This window comes from Dendrobates tinctorius, unplaced genomic scaffold, assembly GCF_039654945.1.
Source record: "Dendrobates tinctorius isolate UK_male_01 unplaced genomic scaffold, ASM3965494v1 ptg000035l, whole genome shotgun sequence".
In the NCBI taxonomy this organism is placed as follows: domain Eukaryota; kingdom Metazoa; phylum Chordata; class Amphibia; order Anura; family Dendrobatidae; genus Dendrobates; species Dendrobates tinctorius.
Genome location: NW_027361703.1, coordinates 16,612,385 through 16,634,957, shown reverse-complemented (window position 1 = coordinate 16,634,957; position 22,573 = coordinate 16,612,385). Strand labels below are relative to the sequence as shown.

Genomic DNA, 22,573 nt, shown 5'->3' with positions numbered 1-22,573 from the left:
CCAGTATTTGGTTAAGTGGAAGGGTTATGGTCAGGAGGATAATTCCTGGGTCTCTGCCTCTGATATTCATGCCAAAAGATTGGTGCGTGCCTTTCATCGAGCTCACCCTGATCGCCCTGGTGGCGTGGTTGAGGGTTCGGTGACCCCTCCTCAAGGGGGAGGTACTGTTGTGAGTTCATTTTCCCCTTCTTCACTGAGGTCTGGGGAACTCCCTATTCTGGTTAAGGAAGGTAATGAGCCTGATTATCAGGCACCTGAGTCTAATGAGGATGACTGGCTGAGTGGAGTCACTGACTGGATATAAGGCTACCGACGCCCTCCTGCCCTGCGGGTGATTTCTCTGTGGACTCCTAGGACACCAGTCTGATTCCTGCTTCCATAAAGCTAAGTTTCTGCTTTGCCTGTTTGCATTTGTGTTTTGTGTTTGTTTTCCTTGCTTTTCTGGATTCTGCCTTTCCCTGCTGGGATGAGCTGAATCTCCTTTTGCCGGTTGCTCTGTCTTCAGAATATTCCTGAGTACTGACATAGCTTTTTTGAAGCCTAGCGTCTTCAGGGCCTTTTTCACTGTCAGTCTGTTGGCTCTTATTTTCATAGGGTTTTTTCACGGATTGCAGACAGCAGCCTTCCTGTCCTTTCCTATCTAGGTAGTTTTGGGCCCTGTCTTTGCTCAGTCTATCTTTCAGTCTGTGTTAGTGTTTTCATCTTGCTTCACCGTCATTATATGTTGGGGGCTGCCTATTGCTTTGGGGTCTGCTCTGGCGCAGTTTAGATTTCCCCTTTCTTGCTTTAGGCCTATTTAATTCCCCGGCTGCGATCGAGGGGTCTAGGGCATCGTAGGAACCCCCCACGGCTACTGTTAGTTGTTGTGATAGGATCAGGGGTCTGCAATCCGATAGCTGCCAACCTCTCTGGTTTTCTGGACTTAGCTAGCATTTTTGTTTTTGCCTCCTACGGTGACTCAATCATAACACATGCCCCCTGTGTCTCCAATCATGCTCCCTGTGTCTCCAATCCTGCCACCATGTCTCCAATCCTGCCCCCTGTGTCTCCAATCCTGCCCTCATATCTTTCATCTTGCCACTATGTCTCCATTCATGCCCCCTGTGTCTCCAAATCCTGCCCCATATCTTTCATCCTGCCACCATGTCTCCAATCTTGCTCCCGTGTCTCCAATCCTGCCCCCATAGCTTTCATCCTGCCACCATGTCTCCAGTCCTGCCCCATGTGTCTCCAATCCTGCCCCCAAATCTTTCATCCTGCCACCATGTCTCCAATCCTGCCCCCATATCTTTCATCCTGCCACCATGTCTCCAATCCTGCCCCCATATCTTTCATCCTGCCACCATGTCTCCAATCCTGCCCCCATATCTTTCATCCTGCCACCATGTCTCCAATCCTGCCCCCATATCTTTCATTCTGCCCCCAGTGTCTCCAATCATGCCCCCTGTGTCTCCAAAAATGCCCCCATATCTTTCATACTGCCCTCTGTCTCCATTCTGCCCCCGGCAGGATGGACAATTCTCTCCATCCTGCTGGCTTGCCGCTTTCAGTAAAAATAAATAAAAAAACCTTTCTCCTTACCTCCAGACAGAAAGCGCGCATTCGCTGGCGAATGGCAATGACGTCAGAAGCCGGCAACATGTGCGCTGACGTCAGCTGCCATCCTCCTATTGTGCTGACGTCAGCTGCCAGCCCGGGCCCGCACAGCAATAGAGTAACTGAACCCTGCGTCTAAGACTGTGACGTACACACCCCAAATACACTTGCTATAAATTTACCTGACGCTAACTATTCTTTTTTTGCAAAAGGAAAATGAACTTTACTAACACTGCAACGTACACTCCCCCCAGTGCACTGGCTATACATTTACTCAGCGCTATTATTTTTTTTGCAAAAGAAAATCAGATGTCACTAACACTGTATCCCCTAATACACTAGCTAACAAGTTACCCGGGGAGAACAATTCTCTTTTTTTTTTTTTTGCAAAAGAAAAACGCTACCTCCCTACTCTGTATGTCATGGGGTTACCACGACAGTATGAAGCCAGAAGACCGCAGCATCTGATTGCTTCTACTCCGGCACTGAGAAGAAGCATTTCTCCTTAATTTTAAATGGGTTTATTTCGTCTGGCAGAACAAGGGTTAATCGGCCATGTTGGAAATCCCTGTGCTCAGAGCTGTGCTCGGTTAGCCACTCCTTTTTCCTTTATAATCTGGGCTCTGTTACCAATCCATGTCAGAGCGAGCTTTATTGCTGCATGTCTAACAGTGGAAGAGCAGGATATATGAGGAGAGTTGAAGGAGTTATCAATGACTGTTGCTTGGTTTGTAAACGTGGTACTTAATTATCCTAACCTGTTTTTGTGTATTCCTCTACCTTCATACCCTAGTGCATTCTCATGTTACTTGAGTGAATATTTTGTATGCCTGGAGTTTTCTCTTAACACAGTAGCGCCCCCTCTGCCATTGGGTAGAGAAGTAGAACAGATAGAGGGCTAACTTAGGAGATAAGACAAGGGCGGAGGCCGCGGCATCTTCACCATCTGAAGTATCCCGGGGAACAGGGCTAGCTATGGCGCCCCCTAGTGTTAGGGCCAGCTGTGTCGTAAAACTGTACTAGCTTTTTTTGTTTGTTCTGTAAATGGAAATTGGACGTCACTAACACCGCAAAGTCTGCTACTCTAATACTCTACCTTCCTGCCTATAAAGCTACTCTGTACTAACAAACAACTATTTTTTTTCTACAAAAAAATTGGATGTCGCTAACACTGAGATGTCCACTACTCTAATACGCTACCTCCCTACCTAAAAAAAAAAATGGGACGTCACATACTACGACGTTCGATACTCTAACAAGCTAAAAAAGAAGTCCCTTGGTGCAGACTCTGATCAGCATTGATACAGATCAGAGTGCTACGGCCAAGGAAAGGGCACAAATGGTCAGCGCAAAATGACCATGCAAAAAAATGCGCCAAAAATACAATTGGGGGGTGATTGGGGAGGGTGTGGGGGAGTATTGAAACAGGGATTGGGGAACTGCTGCTGCTGTGATCACAGATCTGACACACATCAGACAGCACAGATGGCAGGAGACACAGAAGTAGACAGATTACTGGAGGATTGCACTGCCTACCAATGATTTTTTTCTCTCAGATACATAGAGGGGGTATACAACCACTTTAAGGTAAAGATGGCGTGCAGAGTTGTGATATCTATTTTAGATTAACCCCTTTGACACTGATTGGCTGAACAATAGTTACTGACCAATCAGCCCCCAAAGGGGTTAATCAGGAGGGGTGACAAGGCGATCACTCCATCCACTCTGACAGACAGACAGCACCAATGACCGCATGTCACATGGATTTTTTTATCTTTTTCTTTAACTTTATTGTGACATCGCTGTGACTGGCTGGTCAGAAATGATCAGACAATCACAGCAATCGCCAACGCGGGAGGGTTGTACAGCGGCTCTGTATGTATACTTCGCTTTGCGGGAATGCAGCTTCAGTAAAGCAGTATATATATATGGCGCTTGTCGGGAAGGGGTTAATGATTGTATAGCGCTGTGGAATTAATGGCACTATATAAGTGAGTAAAATAAATGAAAGAAATTCTCTGTAATCAGGAAACCCTAAGGTTATCCTTTTTTACATTCATTTTTAAGAGCTAAACTGAAGAACTGTATGGAAACTTCTGAATACTTTATATTAACAAAATGGAAGTAGCTGTCATCTATCGAACCTCATACAGCAGAGAAGTCTAATTTTACCCCAGTTTTCAAACACAAAAGCTAAGTAGTGAACCTTTCGAGCTCTTCATTGCTGACATCCATCTTGTCCTTCCCAAGGAAAGAATAAATGTCTGCAAATATTACGACAATGACGCTGATGCATGGCTTATTTTACCATTGCTTTGGGAAATGAATCTGGACTTTATCGTTCATCGTGTGAAGCAAGTAAAGGTAAGTCACAATTACATTTCATGGAACAGGCCTCCAGTAATATCGTTTATGCTGTTAGCATGTGATTATTTCAGGAAGCTCTACCTGCCATCACCGACTTCAAGGAAATCCTGGCTGCGCTTCGGCTATGTAATTATGATCCGGATGAAGTCATTTCAGTGTTCTTTGCCATGTTCGGGGACAACCTTCAAAGTAATATAAATGGGCAGCAAAGCTTTGAACCAATGGCTCTACAACGGTAGGTGCTATTATAGAGAGGTGTCTACATCTGTCTCGTGGTAGATATTGAAAGCCTGTATACTGTGGTTGTAGACACATTCATTGCTAATTAATAGATCTCCTTGTAAGCAGAATGACATGGTAAGAATGATAACAAGACTGGGTTCAGATGAGCATACGAAACATCGCTCAATTTTCAACCAGAAATAATGATTGTCATCTGTATTGTCATCCCTGTGTCATCCATAAGTCTGTTTTTTTATATTCGTGCGTCACCTGTTTTTAGATCTTAACACTCAATAAAATTGCTGTGGTAAGAATTGCGATGTATCTGTATAGGATTCGATTTTGTTTGCAAACCCACAAATGTGCATAGCGGTTCTCACCCGAAATACAGAAGAGAACAGTGCACACTGTCAGTGTGAAAAAAACTGATCAATGAACAGCCCAAATTTTTTAAAATGGGATATATGGCATTCATTCATTTAGCACAGCTCACAAGACATGTTATAGTTTTAACATCTTTGAAAATGATCAATTTAGTGTGTGTGAAACCATTATAAATTTGTTGGTGCATACATTGCAATTTTTGGGGCTTTAATTTTATAATACAATTTCAAATCATGCTTAGGAAATCTCTTGATTATGTTAATACCACAGAAAATTACTAAGTTTCAAGTAAACCTTTCACAGTAAAAATGCAGTCCAGTCTGCAGGTAGGATGATATAGAGCATAATAAGCTGGTCAGATTCATAAAGTGTGCACAGTTATTACGCAAATGAGTATTTTGATCATATCATCATTTTTATACAAATTTTATCATTCAGAACTATATTAACCTGAATCCTTATTGGAGGAAGCAGATCAGGTGATGTGTATATATGTAATGAGAGGGTGCCGTCTAGGGATATCAACGTCCTTAATCCAGGTGTGCAGAATTATTAGACAGCTTGCTTTTTCCTCTGGCAAAATAAGCCAAAAAGAGATTTAACTGACTCTGAAAAGTTACGAGAAAGTTACGAATTGTTACACGTCTTACAGAGGGATGCAGCACTCTTTAAATTGCCAAGATATTAGGGTGTGATCAAAGAACCATCAAAGGTTTTGTGGCAAATAGTTAACAGTTTCATTAAAAAGTGTTGTGTAAAAAAGGACCCACATTAACTGCCAAACATTTGACAAGAATCAAAAGTGAAGTGACCTGGATCCTACAGTGGGGAAAATAAGTATTTGATACACTGCCGATTTTGCAAGTTTTCCCACCTACAAAGAATGGAGAGTTCTGTAATTTTTACCATAGGTACACTTCAACTGTGAGAGACAGAATCTTTAAAAAATACAGAAAATCACATTGTATGACTTTTACATAATTAATTTGCATTTTATTGCATGAAAACAGTATTTGATACAATAGAAAAACAGAACTTAATATTTGGTACAGAAACCTTTGTCTGTAATTACAGAGGTCAGACATTTCCTGTAGTTTTTGATCAAGTTTGCACACACTACAGCAGGGATTTTGGCCCCCTCCTCCATACAGATCTCCAGATCTTTCAGATTTCAGGGCTGCTGCTGGGCAACATTGAGTTTTAGCTCCCTCCAAAGATTTCTATTGGGTTCAGGTCTGGAGAAAGTCTAAGCTACTCCAGAATCTTGAAATACTTCTTACAGAGCCATTCCTTAGTTGCCCTGGCTGTGTGTTTCGAATCATTTTCATGCTGGAAGACCCATCTGTAAAGTTCAAGCAGAAACGTGGGATGCAGTGATGAATGAGAGGAAGAGCAAGGGTTAACAGGTTTATTTACAGAGGAATACTCCACGCAGGGAGGTAAAGGGTTAAACAGAATAAATGTCAAAAGATATAGTGAGATGAAGTAGAACGGTTCGGATAAGGAATCAGGAAGTCCTTAAACTGTAATTCCTGCTGTGTACTCAATAGCGCTGACAACGGCGGGCGCAGTTTCCAGAAGTATACTGTAGACAATGATCTGTCTTCTGGCGGCAGTGGTCGGTCTGTAATAACGTGCAGGTGCTGAGTATGTCACCACGGAACAGAGACAGACCAAAAGTTAAAAGGGTTTATTTACAGGGGTCAGAATCTCCTCGCAGGGAGAAAACAGTGGGGGTTAAACTGACACGGTAATAGTGATTTAACGGTATATGAAAACTAGACAAGATTATCAAACAGTCAAGCGGAACTACGGTAATTAACGGGTATTCTTGCAAATTATCAGTCTGATGAAATCTTCATTGTAGGGTCGTCTTCTTCAACGTAGGCACCGTCAACAGCAGCACTTGTAGTCTCTGTAAGCTCTGTAGACTTTTTAGTCTCTGTAGTAGTTAACCGGGGCCTCAGGGGTTAAAGCGGGAGGCAGGGGGGACACTGGGCAAACCTCCATCATTGCCTCCCCACCACCATCATTGCCTCCCCCACCCCATCATTGCCCATTCCACCACCTCCATCATTGCCTCCCCCACCACCATCATTGCCTCCCCCCACCACCATCATTGCCTTCTCCCCCCACCACCATCATTGCCTTCTCCCCCCACCACCAACATTGCCATCTCCCCAACACCACCGCCATCACTGCTCTCTCTATCACCCACATCATTGCCAAACTCCAATATCTCCAATACACACACACAACACCACTATCACACATATAGCACCACACACAGACAGCACCACACCACTCTCTCACACACATACACAAAGCACCGCAAACATACACAGCCGCACACACGCAGGCAGGCAGAGACATACACACACAAATAAACACAGCACCCACTCACCTCTCCACACGTTCCCAGTAGCCGCAGCACATCCCAGCAGCTTCCTCACTGAAGCAGCCACTCTGAATGAGGATGTCATCCAGCCACGCTGAGTCAGACAGGAAGTGCCGAGCAGGCGGGCAGGAAGGAGGACGGCGTCGGATTCCTGTAGCTCTACTATGATCCCAAGCTGCAGGGATCGCAATCAGGGTTTGCTGCCCTTTAGAGACCCACCTCCAAGGCCCCGATTCAGCAGAACCGGTGGGCAGTGTTAGCCTCAGCCGGGGACTAATGCTGCCCACTATTAAAGTCAAATGGTATTCACTCCTCTCCACTCCCATGGGGATGTGAGGAAGTGTGAATATTTCTGTTTAGCTGCGGGGACATGCTCCTGTCTCCAGCTGCTGCTCTCTGGCACCGGGAGGGCCCCATAGCAGCTGGGTGTGCCGCTATTAGCTGGCTGGGGGGCCCCCTGGAGCAGTGGGGGCCATAGACAGCTGCTGGTCAATATGCCAGCAGGTGTCAGTGCCTGAGTCCACCGGAGAATCCTCCGGTTCTCCGGTGGGCCAGTACGACCCTGCCTACATCCACTATTAGGGGGCGTTACACAGTTGTAATCAAGGTTACCTGGTTAGGAGCCCACTCAGAAGTTTTGCCCCCCTCCGAACCAAAACCCTAGCTACGCCTCTTATGTGACAGGTTTGTTTTAAACGAGTTGTCCAGATAATATAAATACATGTAGTTATATAGACAATCACTGATGAAAGTATTTGAAATAGACGGTTTTATTAGGTGGGAAAAATTGATACGTTTATTAATATTGTTTTTTTTGTTCACAGTGAAATCGCTAAAAAGGATAAAAAAATTGAAGTCTTAAACAAGAAATTACAGGAAAGGGAGAATGAACTAGAAACCATGCGTTTGAAATGCAAATATTTAGAAGAAGAGAAGCGTCACCTTGTTCAACAAGCTGAAAGCTTATATGACAAAGTGGCAGAGTTACAAAATGAACAGGCGAAATATCTCAATGAAATTTCGGAAATTAAGTGTAAAAATACTCAAATCACTGATAAATTGCAAAAATACTCACCTCTGAAAAAAGACTTACTGATAAAAATGTTACGAGAAGCCCATGAGCTTAGCATCAGTAATGACAAGTTAAAAGTTTTGGCAACAAGTGGCCTATCTGAGGTTGGCCTGAGCATGGAGCATCTACGGGGCATGGTCGTGAAGTTACACAGCTCCTCCAAAGAAATAGAAGAGATTCGCTCTCTCTACCAACGAGAATCCTTGGAAAGGAAGTTACTGTATAACCAGCTTCAAGAACTAAGAGGAAACATCAGGGTATTTTGTCGATGCCGACTAGATAACTCAAAGGGAGGACATTTAGAATTTCCATCTGATGAAGAGCTTGTAGTGAACTGCAACGGGTCTAAGAAACGGTTCAGATATGATCAGATATTTCTGCCACAGTGCACTCAGGTACAGTGCATATGCTCATTTCTCCTAATTTTTCCTATCAGCTCTGTGCCAATTCAGTCTTTGTGAAGCCACTTGAGATAAGGCAGTTGTCAGAAATACTCTGCAAATATTTCTGCATTTTCGGGTGGGTCTTGCAGCATATCCCTAACAAGCAATCTATCTCAGATTGCTTAGGTCTTTCGCTCAAGGATACCTTGGCAACAATTGTATCACCGAAAAATGATAGTAATAAAATGTAGCTTGTATTATATCATGATAAGGGTCAGTGATCAAATATAAAAGGCGTGCAATTTTATAAATAACAGAAGATAACACACAAAGGGAAAAATATACCGGATAGCTAAATTAATTAGAAATCACTTACAGGCGCTTCTCACAAAATTGAATATCATCAAAAAGTTAATGTATTTCAGTTTTTCAATACAAAAAGTGAAACTCATATTTTATAGTGTCATTACAAACAGAGTGATCTATTTCAAGTGTATTTGTGTTAATGTTGATGATTATGGCTTACAGTCAATGAAAAGCCCAAAAGTCATTATCTCAGTAAATTAGAATACTTTTATAACACCAGCTTGACAAATTATTTTAAAATCCGAAATGTTGGTCTACTGAAATGTATGCTCAGTAAACGCACTCAATACTTGGTCGGGGTTCCTTTTGCATCAATTACTGCATCAATGCAGTGTGGCATGGCATGGAGGCGATCAGTCTTTGGCACTGCTGAGGTGTTATGGAAGCCCAGGTTGCTTTCATAGCAGCCTTAAGCTCGTATGCATTATTGGGTCTGGTGACTCTCATCTTCTTCTTGACAATACCCCATAGGTTTGCTGGCCAATCAAGCACAGTAATACTGTTGTTTTTAAACCAGGTACTGGTACTTTTGGCAGTGTGGACCGATGCCAAGTCCTGCTGGAGAATGAAATTTCCATCTCCAAAAAGCTTGTCGGCAGAGAGAAGGATGAAGTGCTCTAAAATTTCCTGGTAGACGACTGCGCTGACTTTGGTCTACACAAGCAGATGACATGGCTCCCCAAACCATCACTGATTGTGGAAACTTCACAATAGATCTCAAGCAGCTTGGATTGTGTGCTTCTCCACTCTTCTTCCTTACTCTGGGACCTTGATTTCCAAAAGAAATGAAAAACTTACTTTCATCTGAAAACAACACCTTGGAACACTGAGCAACAGTCCAGTTCTTTTTTTCCTTGGCCCAGGTAAGACGCTTCTGTCGTTGCCTATTGGTCATGAGTGGCTTGACACAAGGAATGCGTCACATGTAGCCCATGTCCTGTGTGTGATGACTCTTGAAGCAATGACTCCAGCAGCAGTCCATTCCTTGTGAATTTCCCCCAGATTTTTGAATGGCCTGTTTTTTAACAATCCTTTCAAGGCCGCGGTTATCCCAGTTGCTGGTGCACCTTTTTCTACCACACTTCTTCCTTCCACTCAACTTTCCATTAATATGCTTGGATACAGCACTCTGTGAATAGCCAGCTTCTTTATCAATGACCTTTTGTGGCTTTCCCTCCTTGTGGAGCGTGTCAATGACTGCCTTTGAGACATCTTTCAAGTCAGCAGTCTTCCCCATGATTGTGGAGAATATTGAAACTGACTAAGGGACTTTTTTAAACGCTTAGCCTTTGCAGGTGTTTTTTGCTAATTATTCTAATTTACTGAGATAATGACGTTTGCATTTTCATTGGCTATAAGCCATAATCATCAACATTAACAGAAATAAACACTTGAAATAGATGACTCTGTTTATAATGACTCTATATAATATATGAGTTTCACTTTTTGTATTGAAGAACTGAAATAAATTAACTTTTTGATGATAAGGACACCCCAAGTGGGAAAATGGCTCTGTAAGTAATAATAATAATTTTTATTTATATAGCGCCAACATATTCCGCAGCACTTTACAATTAAGCGGGGACATGTACAGACAATAAATTCAATACAAGTTAAGACAATTTAAACAGTGACATTAGGAGTGAGGTCCCTGCTCGCAAGCTTACAATCTAAAAGGAAATGCGGGGGACACAGTAGGTGAAAAGTGCTTGTTAATTCAGGTCTGGCAATTATAATAAATAGGGATTTTCATATAAAGCTGCATGATCCGATCATCAGCCCGTGTGTTTAAGTGCAATAGGAGACAGATGAATAATGAATAGTAGGGTGCAGATTCAGAATAATATTTGGAAGGAGGGAACAGGGCAAAGTTAGTTTACTGAGTAGTTGATGTGGTAGGCTTGTTTGAAGAGATGGGTTTTCAAAGCGCACTTGAATAGGTCGGGGCTATGTATCAGTCTGATTGTCTGGGGAAGTGCATTCCAGAGAGCTGGCGCAGCAGGAGAGAAGTCTTGGAGACGGAGGTGCGAGGTTCGGATTACGGGGGATGTTAGTCTTAGGTCATTTGTAGAACGGAGGGCACGTGTAGGACGATAGACAGAGTTTAGAGAGGAGATATAAGGCGGTGCAGAACTGTGGAGAGCTTTGTGGGTGAGAGAGATGAGTTTATACTGGACCCTGTAGCGAATAGGTAGCCAATGTAATGACTGGCACAAGATGGAGGCATCGGTGAACCGACTGGACAGAAATATGACCCTGGCTGCTGCATTCAAGATGGATTGGAGAGGAGAAAGTTTGGTAAGAGGGAGACCGATCAGAAGAGAGTTGCAGTAGTCCAGACGAGAATGAATAAGAGCGACAGTAAGAGTCTTAGCAGTTTCAAAGGTGAGAAAAGGTCTGATTCTGGAGATGTTTTTAAGATGCAGGTGACAAGAGCGAGTGAGTGATTGGATATAGGGAGTAAAGGAAAGTTCGGTGTCAAATATGACCCCAATACAGCAGGCATGCTGCTTGGGAGTTATGGTTGAACCCTCCAGGGTTATTTCGATATTAGGTAGAGTGAGGTTAGCAGAGGGGAGAAACACAAGAAGTTCAGTTTTGGAGAGATTTAGTTTCAGATAGAGGGAGGACATGATGTTAGAGACATTAGACAGACAATCCTTGGTATTTTGAATTAGGGTAGGGGTGATATCTGGGGAAGAAGTGTATAATTGAGTGTCATCAGCATAGAGATGATACTGGAACCCAAATCTGCTGATTGTTTGTCCAATAGGGGCAGTGTATAGAGAGAAGAGGAGGGGGCCTAGGATTGAGCCCTGCGGGACCCCGATAGTAAGGGGACAAGGAGAAGAACAGGAGCTGGCAAAAGATACAGTGAAGGAGTGGTCAGAGAGGTAGGAGGAGAACAAGGAGAGGGCTGTGTCCTTGAGGCCTATAGAGCAGAGCATAGTGAGGAGGAGCTGGTGATCCACAGTGTCAAATGCGGCAGAGAGATCAAGGAGAATCAGCAGGGAGCAATGACCTTTCAATTTAACTGTTATTAGATCATTAGAGACTTTGGTGAGGGCAGTTTCAGTGGAGTGTAAATAGCAGAAACCAGATTGTAAGGGGTCAAGAAGAGAGTTATCCGAGAGATAGCGGATTAGACGGGAGTGGACCAAGGGTTCCAGGAGTTTAGAGATAAAGGGAAGGTTAGAGACAGGTCTGTAGTTAGCAGTGCAGTTCTGGACCAGGGATTGCTTTTTAAGTAAAGGGGTTATGATGGCATGTTTAAATGAGGAGGGAAATATACCTGAAGAAAGAAAGAGGTTAAATATTTTAGTCAGGTGAGTGGTGACCACTGGTGAGAAAGACTGCAGGAGATGTGAAGGAATGGGGTCACTGTTGCAGGTTGTAGGCCGAGCAGAAGCGAGGAGCTTGGAAACTTCTTCTTCTGAAACAGGCTCAAAGATGTCTAGTGAGCTTGAGGTGCGGCAGGGAAGGGGATCCAGGCACTGAGGAGATTGGGCTGAGATATCCTGATGGATGTGGTTGATTTTTTCTAGGAAATAAGTATTCTGAAGTGACACCAAGTGTTATTCTCTGCAGGTAAGGGTCCATCTGAGTTTACTGAGCAACAGAGAAACTATGATGCCTAAACTTATTCCTGATAAATGGCAGATTAATAGCGCAATTGCTATATTAGCAATTGTTAAAGGGGTTGTCCAGGCAAAAAACAAAAGTTCCTCATGAATTTATAGCTGCAAAAAAACAAACAAACTAACAAATTAAATGATACTTAGTACTGACACTCACCTGGATCCAGTCCGCTCCATGGCCTATGCCAACACAAGAAGAGGAAAGCTACAGTTTCGATAGCAGCAGGACCACTGCGGTCTGTGATTGGCTGCAGCAATCAGGAGACTTCAGCAGCAGCCTGCCACTGGCTTATTATTTTTTACAGCTCAAATTTCCTGGAGAACTTTTCTTTTTCCTAGGCAACCCCTGTAAGGGGATCTGAAAAGCCTAGGTGTCTGTGTTCAGTAAAAGCCGCACTAGTGAATAGATAACATGCGGTAAATGTATGGTGCCCATTATTCCAAATCTTTGGAATGGTTTTTATAAGGTAATTCGTTTTTATGTGTACAGCATATTTTTATGATACATTCTATACTCATATTTCTCAACTTTTTTGTAGGAAAATGTTTTTGAAGGAACTTTACCTATTATTAAGTCCTGTGTGGATGGATACAATGTGTGCATTCTGGCGTATGGACAGACAGGCTCAGGAAAGACCTATACCATGATGGGAACTGAGCAAAAACCAGGCGTAAATATAAGGTGACAATCATTACTGCACAGTATAACCAATTGTCACCTCCGAATAAAAGCCACATAAATCACATGACCATAAATGTAAATGTTATGTAGAAACATAGAGGATCACATCCTATTCCTGTGAAAGCTGAGTCTCTTCTGTTTTGGTTTCTATAAATGATTTATCTGACAGATGTTAGAATATACAGCTCATGTCATAATATGTTTATGTCTGCCAGGTTTAAAATCAGATGTGTCGGGAACATGATTTTGTGGCACTTGCTATCATATAGGTATGACAGGTTCTTATCCTGCTCTTGGTAATGCAGCTTTCCTCTTGGACAGCACATCCCATTAGTACTGCCTAGATAAATGGTGACTTCCAAAAAAACAAACATAAATCAAAAAGAGCAGCGGAAGCTGTATGTCATTAAAATACAAGATTTTTTATTGAATCAAATTATTAAAAAACAATTAAAAGTTAATGATGTAGGGACAAAATATGCAAATGAAGCCACTCAAACTATGGTAATGCGCAAACAGTGAAAAATATGAAAATATCTGACTCCGTAAAAAGGCCTGAAAAAAATAATAAATAGGTATAAGGGGTTTAAAAATAAAAGCTCCAAAAGATAAATGTTGTCGACCCCAAATTGAGTATAATAAAGAAATATAATGAATTCAAGTAAGGAATCAATATATAAAGTACTTTCAAAAAGTATGCTTGATGATATTAACCCTATATATGCGCTAGGATTGTTAGGAACAGCGGAAAGCACTAAATAAAAAATAATAAAGTGCGTTCGCTGCTCGGGGTCCATCGTGCAGTAGGTGTGAACACTGCTGCTAAGTAGTGACAGACGAGCAATATGGCGGAAATGCGCACGCGGGTTGAACGTCACAAAAGGCTGAGCCTGTTACTGTCACAGGTCTCAGGTAAATGCACACACACGGTATCTGGTCACAGGAGCAGGACCCAAGACAGAGGAGCTGCGTCCGTCTAGACCTACCGTGCGTGCGGCATCGCTACTGCGGACACCAAAGAGGGCTGCAACTGCAGCGCAGCGTAGGACACTGCCGCTAGTCGACAAAGCAAGGAATCAGGTGCAATGTCGGACGCTAGCACTGTGGATGATGCTGTAGTGGCATGAGGCTTGCCACGCGCTGGCGCTGACTCTAATCTAAGTCCCTGTACACATTCGTAATATCAGAGGGAGGGGATCTTAATGAGTCATTCGCAGGTTCATACATCCATCATCATTCACACAGTAGCAACTAGAGACTATACTAGCGCATGGCCGAACGGTCAAGCGCGCTTTTTATAGCCGGGACCTTCCGGAAGCTTCCAGATCTCCGAGATTGACCAATGAGATCTGGAGCAGGACCTGGGCACATGACTCCCAATCTCCAATGGGAGATCGTCTCGTGAGCATGCCCAGTAGGTGAACAGAGAACTTCGTCTTTGGAGCGATCTGCTGCAAACTAATCTCCTCTGCGGTAGATAGACAGCAGGAGACCGCAGAATGTGAGGCTCTGGATTCCTGCAGAGCAGATGCAGAAACCTGACACCTAACAAGTATACTGGCAAAGAAGTAACACTGACAAGAAAAGTAAATGAACTGGATGCTATGAGTACCAATATATCATCTCTATAACAGTCAGTGAGACCAGGTTTAAAGAGGGCACATAAGGTAATGTGCATGTAAGCTTTCCCTAAGTGGTGGCGGTACCCTGACGCGCATTTCCCGTGTTGCTTTATCCAGAGGAAATGTCTTAGACAGGTCTGGTCACATCCTCCTCCACCACTAGCCATTTTTTGGACTGGAGAGCTGTGCTGAAGGAGAACCTGTCATACCTGTCATATAATAGTAAGTGCCACAAAATCAAGCCCCCAACACATCAGATAAAATAAGGATAATGTTGCCAACCCCTGTAATTCATTCTGCAGCCAGCAACAGACAGTGTAATTCAGTGGCTACAGGAGGCAAACAGTGCAAAAATGTTAATGACACTCAATTGCAAAAATGATTTTTAGCCCTAATTACATATATTTAATAAATATACAGCTGTGGCAAAAATTAAGAGACCACCACATCAAAGCCCTGTCATGGCCAGCCCATTCTCCAGACCTGAACCCCATTGAAAACCTCTAGAATGTAATCAAGAGGATGATGGATAGTCACAAGCCATCAAACAAAGAAGAACTGCTTAAATTTTTGTACCAGGAGTTGCATAAGGTCACCCAAAAGCAATGTGAAAGACAGGTGGAAAGCATGCCAAGACCCATGAAAGCTGTGATTAAAAATCATGGTTATTCCACAAAATATTGATTTCTGAACTCTTCCCGAGTTAAAACATTAGCATTGTTGTTTCTAAATGATTATGCACTTGCTTTATTTGCATTATTTGAGGTCTGAAAGCACTGTTTTTTACCATTTCTCCTTTTCAGTAAAAAAACACAAAAAAAATGTATTGCTTGTAAATTCGGAGACATGTTGTCAGAAGTTTATAGACTAAAAGAACAATTTACATTTTACTCAAAAATATACCTATAAAGAGAAAAATCAGACAAACTGAACATTTGGAAGTGGTCTCTTAATTTTTGCCAGAGCTGTATATTTTAGACCTGATAAAACATTTTTACTTACCTTAAATATCTGTCTAAATGGCCATTTAAAACTTTTTGAAAGTTTTAACTCAGTCTTCGTCCACCTAGCCATGACTGACAGTGTCTCGCCTCTCTGCAGCAGCTGAGATGTCATACGGCTCAGTACAAGCTGCAGCTGTCGGTCAGGCTGGGTGGACGGAGACTGAATGCACTCATGAGCTTTCTTACTATTTAGCGGGGTAAAATGCTCAGGATTATACAGTCACTTTTGTAATGAATTTTCAAAGTAGGTACATGTTCAAGGCAAATTCTGTCAGCACCAACAAGGAATGCAGGAATTTTTAATCTGAATTTTCAAATGTTCTCCATCTACTAAGAGATTTTAGAAAAAAAAACATACGGTAGTTATACATAGTGATAAAAGTACAATTTCAATTTAGCACTGAATTATGTGAGGCAGTGAGGGGGATCATATGGGAGGGTGATATGTATCCCCCAGAATGCGCATAGAAGTGTTTTGAGTCCGCTGGATGGCATTGCAGTCACAGGCATAGCTGTGGTTACAATGCAAAATAAAAGTAAGTGTGGATCTGGTCAAATTATTTGGTCAAGGCAAAGTTTAGTAAAACCCGGCATGGGCTTTTATTTTTGGAGTGAACTACAGATTGGTAGTGGGGTGGTTTGCTCTCTTCAGCCAGGTCTTACAAGTGACCCATGGCCACAGATTGAATTTTTAAAACCCTGCAGCAAAGGGTTGGGTGTGTCAGTCTTGGTTTGCCTGGCACCCCTCAGCATGACACGGTGGTGCAGTCTCCCATGGCAACCGGTCCTGGATACAGACTGTCTTGAAACCTCAGCTGCAATCTGAAGGATACAATTTGTTGTCCATTTGTGAGTTACTTTGGACATTAAAAACACTTTGCTATGAACTTTCCTGTGGTCCCTACCTATCTGTCACACCACACCAACCCTGCTGCACTACATATACCACTCATCAAGTCCATCTTAAACCAAATATCATGAGACTTCCACCAACTTTGTAATATATTGGGTTTACCTAAAGTGCCAAATTCTAGATTCTTGCATTGTGGCTTTGTTCTCATTAGGCGCCAAAATCTAAAGTGTCTTCTTCCATTCATATATTCTACATCCTAATTCAGACCACCTCTTCTGGTGGAAAGACTGTACCACCCATTATCACCATTTCTCAGATTCATTGGAAGAAGGGGTATAAAGTTCACAAAGCACTGTAGTCATTCAAAGCATCCCGCCATGGTAACAAAGCCTTTGACTAGAGCAGTGTTTCTCAACTCCAGTCCTCAAGACCCACCAACAGGTCATGTTTTCAGGATTTCCTTAGTATTGCACAGGTGATGGAATTAATGCTTGAGCAGGTGTTGAAATCACCTGTGCAATGCTAAGGATATCCTGAAAACTTGACCTGTTGGTGGGTCTTGAGGACTAGAGTTGAGAAACACTGGTCTAGAGAGAGATGAAAAAGTAGCAAATTACACTTGGAGAAGTTATTTGGGGGGTTTGGGGTTCCAGCAATGGGCATACAGATGTACAGTATATGTCCTGAATATTATGTAGAAAACAGACCTGTAATATAACCAAGTGTATGGACCCTAAAAACATTACACACAATGGCTCTTTATCCTATTCAGGCTGTTCTTGAGATTTGAGAACAAGACATTATAAGTATTTTCCCACCTTGTAATAAATTGTTTTTATTCAGTTTGTAATTAATTTTGACGGAAATTACCTAGGTTTAAAAGTAACATCTAAAATTGCAGAAATTTGCACAATATGGCAAAAATAGTATCTCTTTTAAAAGGTACAAATTGGTGGTGCAATCGTAGCTTAAAGGTAACTTGCCAGCAGGATTGTGCACAGTAACCTACAGACAGTGTCAGGTTGACGCCGTTATGCTGATTAAAATGATACCTGGGTTGATGAAATCCGTCTTGTGGTTGTTGTTTAATCTTTATTTTCAGTTTTGAGTTAATGAGATTCTCGTGCTTCGGGGCGGCCTGTGTGGGGTCTTCATGTGGGATTCTGCTTAGGTATTTATTTGTATGGCTTCTGACAGGTCACTGATCCCCCACTGTAAGAAAGACTGTGTGCACTACCCGAGAGGGTGCCGTAGTAGAGTCCCACACCATATAGTATATAATGAAAAACTAGGCACTCAACTTAGAGAGATGCTTTTGGTGTTTTTTAATGCAGTCCAAAATAAAACGTTTCGGCCACATCCGGTCTTTGTCAATTACGGTTAATGTGAATTTGTAGACTTGTCTGTCAGACAAGCGGTGGTATACTGCGTCTGACACAGGCATGCTGACACACTGAAGCACTCGGACTACTAATCCGTGGGGTTTATGCAACAGTACCCCCAAGTCTACCAATTCACATTAACCGTAATTGACAAAAGCCGGATGTGGCCGAAACGTTTTATTTTGGACTGCATTAAAAAACACCAAAAGCATCTCTCTAAGTTGAGTGCCTAGTTTTTCATTATTGTGAGGTAGCGCTGTCATCTAAGTAGGGGATACTCGCTTGGCAGCCACACAATCAGATCCAGCACGGGTTTTCATAAGCCATAACATAGTCCATGAGGTTTATTCGTCATCATAAACCACAGCAATATAAACAGTATTACAGTGTAGCGTCCATTATACAGGCTATTCAGCCTCATCCTTATCTCACCCACGTCAGGGTTCCCACATGGCTGTTTCTCCAGGCTGCAGACATCCACTCACTCCTCAGGGACTCTCAGACGCTGGCTGCCATTACACACACAGCCGCTCCACAGGCTGTTAGCCAGGAGATCCTTCTCCTCACGGGACCTTCCAAACTGGACCAATCAGGTCCCAGCATTCACTCCATGTGACCTACCCTGGCCATATTATATGGTCCACAGCCACGCCCACCGGGTCACGTGACTATGACCTCATCACAGGTCCTTCACACACTCACATAGCCTTTTACTACAGGCGTTTTCAGACACACCCCTGGGTGGGTTTATAGGTAACCAGGCCACCCATCTCTCTAGTTACCTGGAGACTTCTCCCTCTCATATTAAATCAGCATCTCAGCAAAGACCTTGCTGATCACACATACATAAGTCTCCATTCAAAGCCACCCACTTTGAGATACCTAACGGCCATTCAATATTCTGCCATTCATCCTTTCTCCTGGGACCTCCACACAGCGCCCCCTAGCGGACACAGTGGTTACTACACCACATTATATACTGATGCCCCACTGACCTACCCTCTATTTTACATTCTGATTATTATATATATTGAAAAAAAAAGTATAATATGCATTTAATTATTTTATTTGTTGGTATAAATAAAGAAAAAAATATTTCAAAATGGCGCTGTACGTGCCTGCACAGGAGCAGCTGTCGGCGATCTGATAGATGCTACTACTCAGGTGCTGGTGGTGCTACATTTTGGTGGAGACTATTTTTTTTCTCTAGCAAGATGGCGCCGCCAGCACCTGCGCAGTAGCATCTATCAGATCGCCGACAGCTGCTCCTGTGCAGGCACGTACAGCACCATTTTGAAATATTTTTTTTCTTTATTTATACCAACAAATAAAATAATTAGATGCGCATTATACATGCGATCTTGCTGCAGCGCAGGCTGTAAACCACTTAAATCCCACTGTCATTTACTGACCGGAAGCGCATCAATAATCCCACCCATCAGCGCCCCTGTCATGTTATCACAGTACGCCGATGGGTTGTCTGCTGAAGACCCCCATACCTGTCATCACAATTCTCCTGTGTACGCCGGCTCGGGAAGCCCTGTTATGTATACCACAGCCGATCAGACAGTCGCAGATCCAAGTTTTTTAAAGAGGCTATTAAATAAATAGAAAAAAAAGTTTTTAAAAATTTGGAAAACATAAAAAAACCCACAAAGGTTCAAATCACCCCCCCCCTTTTGCCCCATTGAAAAGAAAAATACACATATTTGGTAAACAGCATAAGGAAAAAATAAACAAAACATCAGAATAAACTTGATTTAGGCAACGGAGACACTGCAATGAAATGCAAAACATTATATTTATCGTAAAATGGTATCAATAAAAACATGATCTCAAGGTGCAAAAAATCAGCCATGACTCAGCCCCATGTCCCAAAAAATATAAGCCCTACATGTCTCAAAATTGACAACCAAAGCAAAAATGATTTTCATGCATATTTCCTCCCAAAATTTTGCCACTTAAATAAAAAAATATATATATACATGTTTGGTATCTGCGTACTCGCACGGATCTGGAGAATCATATTGCCAGGTCACTTTTACAGTATAGTGAACATGGTAAATAAAAAACCCAAATGACAATTGTAGAATTGTACTTTTTTTGCAATTTCAACTCACTTAGATTTTTTCTTATTGTTTTCAATGGTGTCATTCAGCAGTACAACTTGTCCCGCAAAAAGTCCTCACACGGCCATATTGACAGAAAAATAAAAAAGTTATGGCTTTTGGAAAAAGAAGAGGAAAAAAAATGGAAAATTGCCTGAAGGTGAAGGGGTTAAGGGACTAGCAAACCTGCTGCCAGGTAGTCAAGCATATTCATGAGCTTTGTATAACCGCAACCCTACCATGGATTGTAAGCTTTCTTCCTATACACTCCCTGACAGAAGTTTTGTCGCTTATCCATGTTATGTAAATAAAAGCTTATAACCTGATGTTAAATTCATCCATTGGTTGTATAAATTATTCTTCTGAAAGCTGAAACCCTCCGAAATGTGGTTTAGGTTCAGAAAATAAATTGGCATCAGTGCAGAAATATTGATCATTTAATGGACACAGAATGGTCAGATTTTGGCAAGACAAGAGTTTTGTCGGCAACAGAAAGTAATGTGATATTCAAACAAATAATTAACTTAAAATACAAATATATGTTGCATAACATTGGTGAATGAAGTTGTGGTGCTATTAGAGTCATATTTAATATTCTGTGTGACTTCCATGAGCTTGAAGGACTGCATCCATGCGGTTCAACAATGATTCATACAATTTATTAATGAAGTCATCAGGAATAGCAAAGAATGCAGTCTTACATGCCTCCCAGAGTTCATCTAGATTCTTTGGTTTTGTCTTCCAAGCTTCCTCTTTCATCCTACCCCAAACATGCTCAATGATGTTCATGTCTGGTGACTGGTCTGGCCAGTCCTTGAGCATCTTGATCTTTTTTGCCTGGAGGAACTTAGTTGTAGAGATGGATGTATGAGATGGAGCACCATCCTGCTGCAGAAATTGACCACTTTTATGATTTGGAATATAAGAGGTACCTAATACTTCTTGTTATTTTGGGCTATTGATATTGCCTTCCACCTTGCAAATGTTTCACACACCCCCATACTGAATGTACTGTAACCTAAACCATGATCTTTCCACCACCAAATTTAACTGTTTTCTGGGAGCATTTTGGATCCCTACAGGCTCCAGTAGGTCTCCTGCAGTATTTGCGGCAGCTATGGTGTAATTCTACTGAAGATTCATCAGAGAAATCCACCTTCTGCCACTTTCCCAGCATTCATCTGTTTAGCATGTTGTGGGACTTTGCAAATGCCACACGGTTTTTTATTTGCCTTTTGTTTAGTGCTGGCTTCTGGGCACTGAATCCACCATGGAGGCCATTTCGAGACAGAATCCTACAAACTGTTCTGGTTGACACAGGGACTTGAGGTGACCAGGCCTGTTGGAGCTCTGCTGCAGTGGAAGAGGGGCTTGCTTTGGATTTTCTAACCAACAAACGTTCCTCCTGAGCAGTTGTCTTGCGAGGTCTGCCGGACCTGGGCTTGTCAAACACATCTCCAGTCTCTTCATATCTTTTTTTAATTCTTTGTACTTGACGCTGAGACACATTAAAGGTGCCAGCCACCTCTGCAGTGGATCTGGTCTTCAGCCTCTTGATAATCCAGGCTTTGGTCGCAGGGTGGATTTTTGGCATGTTGTCAGAGCTCAAGTTGCAGCTCAAGTGAAGGTCTGGGGTGCAGGGTTTCTTTTTATACACACCCACTAATTAACTGATCATTTACTGAGCACAAGTGAGGATGTAAACTAGGATTGGGTGCATTATATGACCAGCTGACAAAACTTTTGTCTTTCCAAAATCTGACCACTCTGTGTTCATTAAATGATCAATATTTCTGCATTGATGCCAATTTATTTTCTTAACCTAAACCACATTTTGGAGGGTTTCAGCTTTCAAAACAATAATTTATACAACCAATGGATGAATTTAACATCAGGTTATAAGCTTTTATTTACATAACATGGATAAGCCACATAACTCCTGTCAGGGATTGTACACAGTGTGCACAGAAAGCTGCCAATCAGTGGTGTGGACAGAGTTATACAGAGCTCAGCATTCAGAGAACTGATAAAACTGTGATTTAAAATATTATATATATATAAACATATATTATATTGCTGGAGTCAGGGTCTCTGCCCCTACATCATGCTGTTCTCAGATTGGGTTGGAGAGACCTGATGACATTTTCCCTTTATACAATTACCCAGAAGTAGAAAAAAAATTGCTACCATCTTCTGGCCTCTATTGACCTCAGATAATATGTGGTGTTGCAGACAAGTTCTATTCCCTTAGCTCCAACTCAAAGACAGCTGTGATGGTATTTTTGGAAGAAGGCAGCTTTATTTGTCCAGTGCTGGATAGATATAGGACAGAAATTTCCACTGTACAGTCCCAAGCTCTAGACTTCTCAGTTTCTATGCATAGTGGCCCTTGTATGCAGATATTCCTGACTAATCCTCAGAAGAATGCAGAAAGTCCCTTCTTCATGACGCAGGCCCAGCACCGCAGATCGCATGTAGTTAGATGCATCATTCAGA

The 22,573-nt window shown here is 42.3% G+C and overlaps 1 protein-coding gene across 1 annotated transcript in view; it reads left to right on the top strand.

The window, feature by feature from the left end:
- LOC141087814 (uncharacterized) overlaps positions 1 to 22,573 on the top strand; it is an 88,688-nt gene that overhangs the window by 14,760 nt on the left and 51,355 nt on the right. Inside the window, exons 2-5 of the mRNA XM_073573657.1 lie at positions 3,847 to 3,960; positions 4,035 to 4,198; positions 7,792 to 8,434; positions 12,966 to 13,108. Of these exons, the coding sequence (XP_073429758.1) occupies positions 3,847 to 3,960; positions 4,035 to 4,198; positions 7,792 to 8,434; positions 12,966 to 13,108 (1,064 nt within the window). The remainder of the gene's footprint in view (positions 1 to 3,846; positions 3,961 to 4,034; positions 4,199 to 7,791; positions 8,435 to 12,965; positions 13,109 to 22,573) is intronic.